Genomic DNA, 5,730 nt, shown 5'->3' on the forward strand with positions numbered 1-5,730 from the left:
CTCAGGAGATCTGCCTGCCTCGGCCTCCCAAAGTGCTGGGATTACAGGCGTGAGCCACCGTGCACGGCCACCACTTTTATAAAAATACTGTCAAGGATCACCTTAGCCTTTCCCCTGCAGTAACTGGTCTTGGAAAAACATCCTTTGTTTTCCCATGCTTCAGTCTTGAAAGTGTTCAATTCTTTATAGAAATAGCATTTCACACCATGGCAAAGGGGTTTAGAAACAAGACATACTAATTTACCTAAGTCTTTATTTATTTGGCTCTAGGAAGAATTTGCATGAAAATGAGCCTGTATGGCAGGTACAGAATGTACTGTAACAGCACCAGAGAGGTACATCCTCTCTCCTCTACAGAGCCTCAATGTTTAATACATACATGTGAATTTAGTCATAAAACCACATAGTCCAGGAAAAAAGAAGCCCTTTAGAAAAAAAAATCAGTTTAGAATGACTTTCAAATTGACCATTCCTTTTCAAATACTTAAATTCAAATAACAGATACATTCAGAGGCCCAAATGTTGGCATAGAATAAAATCATGTTCATTTATTTTTTTCTGCATCTTAGAAGGCATAAAATTAAATATGTTGAATGTAATAAATTCATCCATACAAGTGCAAGTCTCCAGATATAATGCATTTTATGGCAGATTTATTATTTTAAAAATGTACCAGTAAATCAAAAAAGAGGGAGTATGTCCATTTAACTTTTATTGAAGTGTATGTAGGAGGTCTTCAGAAATCAAATGTGAGCATGAAGATATGGCCAAACATAAAATCTATCAAATTCAGTGAAAAGTTGCTGACTTTAAATAGTAGTTGTAAGAATGACCAATATATATTCTTTGTTAACAACCCCTCACTCTACAGTAAAAAAAAAAAAATAAACATTCAGTAAACATTCTTTCCTAAGGTAGTTTCCCTTATATAGCAGTGATTTATCCATTTCTTTGTATACACAAATTTGTTGAACATACCAATCAGTGGTTCTCACAATTGAAAAATAAAAGCACAAAAAAGTTTACAATCCTGTACAGGTAAATAAAAGATCACCTTGAATTAAACTGGATCTCCTTAAGGGCATAGTATAGTTTCAGTTTCATTACCTATTACATAATTAGTTTCTTACATACAAATATTGACATATTTGGCTTGTGCTTCGAAGCCTTTGTGTCTATGAAGTCCATGTCAATGCAGCTCATAACTGGAAGTCACTGGGGAGTTCTTTGCTGCTGCTGGGTTTAACCTGATCGTGCATTAGAGTCTCCTCAGCACCTGTTGTGGTCCTGCATACCTCTGGGGCATCGTCAGTGTCAGGATCCAAGCCTTCAGGGCAGGGAAGTTTTAGCAACTCTTCACGAAGCTGAGCAGTGTGACGCTATGCAGGAGAAAAGGACTAATGTTAGAACTGTAAACCCTCTAGCACAACATCATTTGAGGCAGGAACTGAATTTTAACAAAGCCCAAAGCATTAAGCCTACAAATGTTTACTGAGCCCCGCCTTGTGAAAGCCACTGGTAGAGGCACTTGATATAGCAGGTAGTAAGCAAAACTGACAGGAATCCTTAACCTCAAAGTAACTGATGTTGCTGAAAATACATCAGTAACCTACCAGTAGATCCTATGCATGTTCCCAAGCTATCACAGAAATAGCATTACTGACAACTTAAAGGACATTATTAGATACATATACTCTTTTATTTATTTATTTATTTTTGAGACGGAGTCTTGCTCTGTTGCCCAGGCTGGAGTGCAGTGGCGTGATCTCAGCTCATTGCAACCTCCACCTCCCAGGTTCACGTCATTCTCTTGCCTCAGTCTTCTGAATAGCTGGGACTACAGGCATGCGCCACCATGCCCAGCTAATTTTTTTATCTTTAGTAGAGACGGGGTTTCACCATCTTGGCCAGGCTGGTCTCAATCTCTTGACCTTGTCATCCACCTGCCTCGGCCTCCCAAAGTGCTGGGATTACAGGCGTGAGCCAATGCACCCGGCCTAGATATATATATTCTTTTATTTATTTTTTTTATTTTTATTTTTATTTTTTGAGGCGGAGTCTCGCTCTGTCGCCCGGACTGGAGTGCAGTGGCCAGATCTCAGCTCACTGCAAGCTCCGCCTCCTGGGTTTACGCCATTCTCCTGCTTCAGCCTCCCGAGTAGCTGGGACTACAGGCGCCCGCCACCTCGCCCGGCTAGTTTTTGTATTTTTAGTAGAGACGGGGTTTCACCGTGTTAGCCAGGATGGTCTCGATCTCCTGACCTCGTGATCCGCCGTCTCGGCCTCCCAAAGTGCTGGGATTACAGGCTTGAGCCACCGCGCCCGGCCTATTTTGTTTTAAGATAGGTTTGTTTTGTCATTCAGGCTGGAGAGCAATGGCACAATCACAGCTCATGCAGCCTCAACCTCCTGGGCTTAAGCAATCCTCCCACCTCAGGCTCCCAAGTAGTTGGGACTACAGGAATGAGGCACCATGCCTAGCTAAGTTTTTATACAGATGGAGTTTCGCCATTTTGCCCAGGGTGGTCTCAAGCGATCCACCTGCCTTGACCTCCCAAAGAGCTGGGATTGCAGGTGTGAGCCACTGTGCCCAGCCTATACACTCTTTCAAATTAAAGACCGTAATCCCTTGATTTGTCATACATGCTGACTCTGGCTAAATATTTTTGAGAGAAAGACAAGTCCATAAATTAAAATAAATCCACTGATACTTTAGCAAATGAAAAAAATATTTATCAGGTAGTAGGCCATATGTAAAATGTCTGCAAATGTTCACACTAATTTTCCCACTTAATGCTCAGAATAAACCTTAGAAATAATTTTATCATTAGAATTTTTTTTTTTTGAGACAAGACCTCACTGTGTCACCCATGCTAGAGTACAGAGGCACAATCTCAGCTCACCGCAAACTCCACCTCCCAGATGCAAGCAATTCTGGTGCCTCAGTCCCCCGATCAACTGGTATTACAGGCGTGCACCACCATGCCCAGCTAATTTTTTTGTGTTTTTGGTAGAGACGGGGTTTTGCCTTCTTGGCCAGGCTGGTCTCGAACTCCTAATCTCAAGCAATCCGCCTGCCTCAGACACCCAAAGTGCTGGGATTACAGGTGTGAACCACTGCACCCAGCCTATCATTAGAATTTTTTTAAAAAATTAAGTTAAAAAGAAGATCTATAGAGATTAAATAAACTTTGCTTTGCTCTATATTGCAACTTAGAGAAGGATATAGGCATGTTAATTGGGAGTGTGTGGTTGTCTACACATGCAAAGATTTGGTTCATAATTTTCTGGTGAGAGAGAAATGACCTTAAATAATCACACCAAAGGCTTTTAAAATTGTGTCGGCCAGGCGCGGTGGCTGGCTCACGCCTGTAATCCCAGCACTTTGGGAGGCCGTGGCAGGCAGCTCACGAGGTCAAGAGATCGAGACCATCCTGGCCAACATGGTGAAACCCCAACTCTACTAAAAATACAAAAATTAGCTGGTTGTGGTGGTGTGCACCTGTAGTCCCAGGTACTCGGGAGGTTGAGGCAGGAGTATCACTTGAACCAGGGAGGCAGAGGTTGCAGTGAGCCGAGATCGCACTACTGCACTCCAGCCTGGCAACAGAGCGAGGCTCCATCTCAAAAATAAAATAAAATATAATAAATAAAAAATAAAAATAAATAAATTGTGTTAACAGCTGACTTTGAAAATTAGCTAAATAACAATTATAGAACAATTTTTATGTATGAGACACTGTGTTAAATACCAACAACAAAAGGCAATGAGTAGAATGAGGATAAAATCTTTAAGCTTATGGAGTTTAAAATTCTGGCTGAAATTATAAGACACACAAATAGGAAAAAACAACTATACTTTGCAGCTATTTGCAAAGTTTCAAAGCATATTTACATGCCGGTAAGTGAAAATTTCCCTAGCCTTGATTTTCCTTCCACTGTGGACAACAGGTGAAAACACTAACTAGGGAAGGAGAAAGAAAAATCTGGCAATCATGAGGACCCAGTTAAGGTTGGGGATTGAGCTAGTTTGGATATTTGTCCCTGCCCAAATCTCATGTTGAAATGTAATCCCTGTGTTAGAGGGAAGAGAAATGGGGATCATGGGGACAGTTTCCTCCTGGACTGGTGCTGTCCTGAGATAGTGAGTGAATTATCACGAGATCTGGTTGTTGTAAAGTGTGGCACCTCCCATGCCCCTACTCCTTCTTGATTCTGCTTCGTCTTCCGCCATGAGTAAAAGGTCCTGAGGCTTCTTCAGAAGCGGAGTAAGTGCCAGCTCCATGCTTCCTGTATGGCCTACAGAACCATGGGTCCACTGAATGTCTTTTTGTTATAAATTACCCAGCCTCAAGGATTTCTTTATAGCAATGCAAGAACAGTCTAATACAGGGATACTATGATTTTATTGTGGAGTCAAGCTAAACAACTACATACTTTTCTTTCTTTTTATCTATTTTTTAAGAGGGAATTTTGCACCCTTGTTGCCCAGGCTAGAGAGCAATGGCGCAATCTCGGCTCACTGCAACCTTCACCTCCCAGGTTCAGGTGATTCTCCTGCCTCAGCCTCCCCAAAAGCTGGGACTACAGGCATAAGCCACCACACTTGAGTAATTTTTGTATTTTTTTTTTTTTAGTAGAGTTGGGGTTACACCACGTTGGTTGGCCTGGTCTTGAACTCCTGACCACAAGTGGTCCGCCCGCCTTGGTCTCCCAAAGTATTCAGATTATAGGTGTGAGCCACTGTGCCTAGCCAATTATGTACATTTCTTGTGCAGCACTCAACAGCAAATGTATAGTTAAAATGATACAAATTTGGATTAATTCAGAGATGGAAAATTCCAGGTGACAGTGACACAGAAGAAATAAAGGTATGTGGATATAAGCAAGAGACTGAATGAAAAGAAGCTGGACTTGAGCCAGTTTTATATAAGTGAAAAACATATCTAAATAGATATCTGGGGAAGATCAGCCTGGTAATGCACTAAAGGAGGAACTGAAAGGGGGAGAACCTGGTACAAGGAAGCTGGACAAACAGACAAGGCTGTGGGAACTCAACAGAAATCATGAGTTGGGGAGAGAGACAGTCCCCTCATGAAGTAATACTGACAGGACATAGTACTGACCAGGGGTGCTGGATGAAGGATGAGATACATAATACTTGAAGATTCTAAGACAGAGAATAATGGTTTAAAATCAAGTAAAATTAAGTAAATAGAAAACTAGAAAACTTGATTTGAGGAAAATCTCCTTTAAGGAGATGATGACAGAGCATCTATTTAAAAATGTCAGTAATACAATTCAAGAGAAAGCTAAGAGCCAACAACAGTTTGAAGTGTCACTTTTAGAGAGTAAATGGCCAAAGTCAGGGTTACAGATACAATGAAGAAAAAACAGAAAGAGAAAAAAAAATCGTTCTGAAGGCCAAAAAGTAAGCCTCAGGTAAACAACTGCTCAGGAAAAGAGAAAAAGGAAAACATACTGAAAGGATTAAGAGTGTAAGCAGAAAAGCCAAGATAGTCTACAGATGAAAAGTATACTACAAAAGACAAACATTAGGCAAATGTTATCAGTGTTTTAACAGGTAGGCACAGAGGGAGAGAGGGAGAGAGAGACAGAGAGAGAGAGAGAGAGGGAGAAAGGAGGGAGGGAGGGAGAAAGGAAAGAAAAAAGAAAAGAAAAAAGAAAAGAAAGAAAAAGAAAGAAAGAAAGAAAGAAAGAAAGAAAGAA

At 41.0% G+C, this 5,730-nt stretch overlaps 1 protein-coding gene across 1 annotated transcript in view; it reads right to left on the minus strand.

Annotated features, from left to right (window-relative positions):
• Window positions 1-233: 233 nt before the first annotated feature.
• BIRC6 (baculoviral IAP repeat containing 6) overlaps window positions 234-5,730 on the minus strand; it is a 266,933-nt gene continuing 261,436 nt past the window's right edge. The window contains exon 72 of the mRNA XM_011936037.1: window positions 234-1,379. Coding sequence (XP_011791427.1) covers window positions 1,200-1,379 — 180 coding nt within the window. The 3' untranslated portion in view covers window positions 234-1,199. The remainder of the gene's footprint in view (window positions 1,380-5,730) is intronic.

The sequence above is a fragment of the Colobus angolensis genome, unplaced genomic scaffold (genome assembly GCF_000951035.1).
Source record: "Colobus angolensis palliatus isolate OR3802 unplaced genomic scaffold, Cang.pa_1.0 Scaffold15, whole genome shotgun sequence".
Lineage (NCBI taxonomy): Eukaryota > Metazoa > Chordata > Mammalia > Primates > Cercopithecidae > Colobus > Colobus angolensis.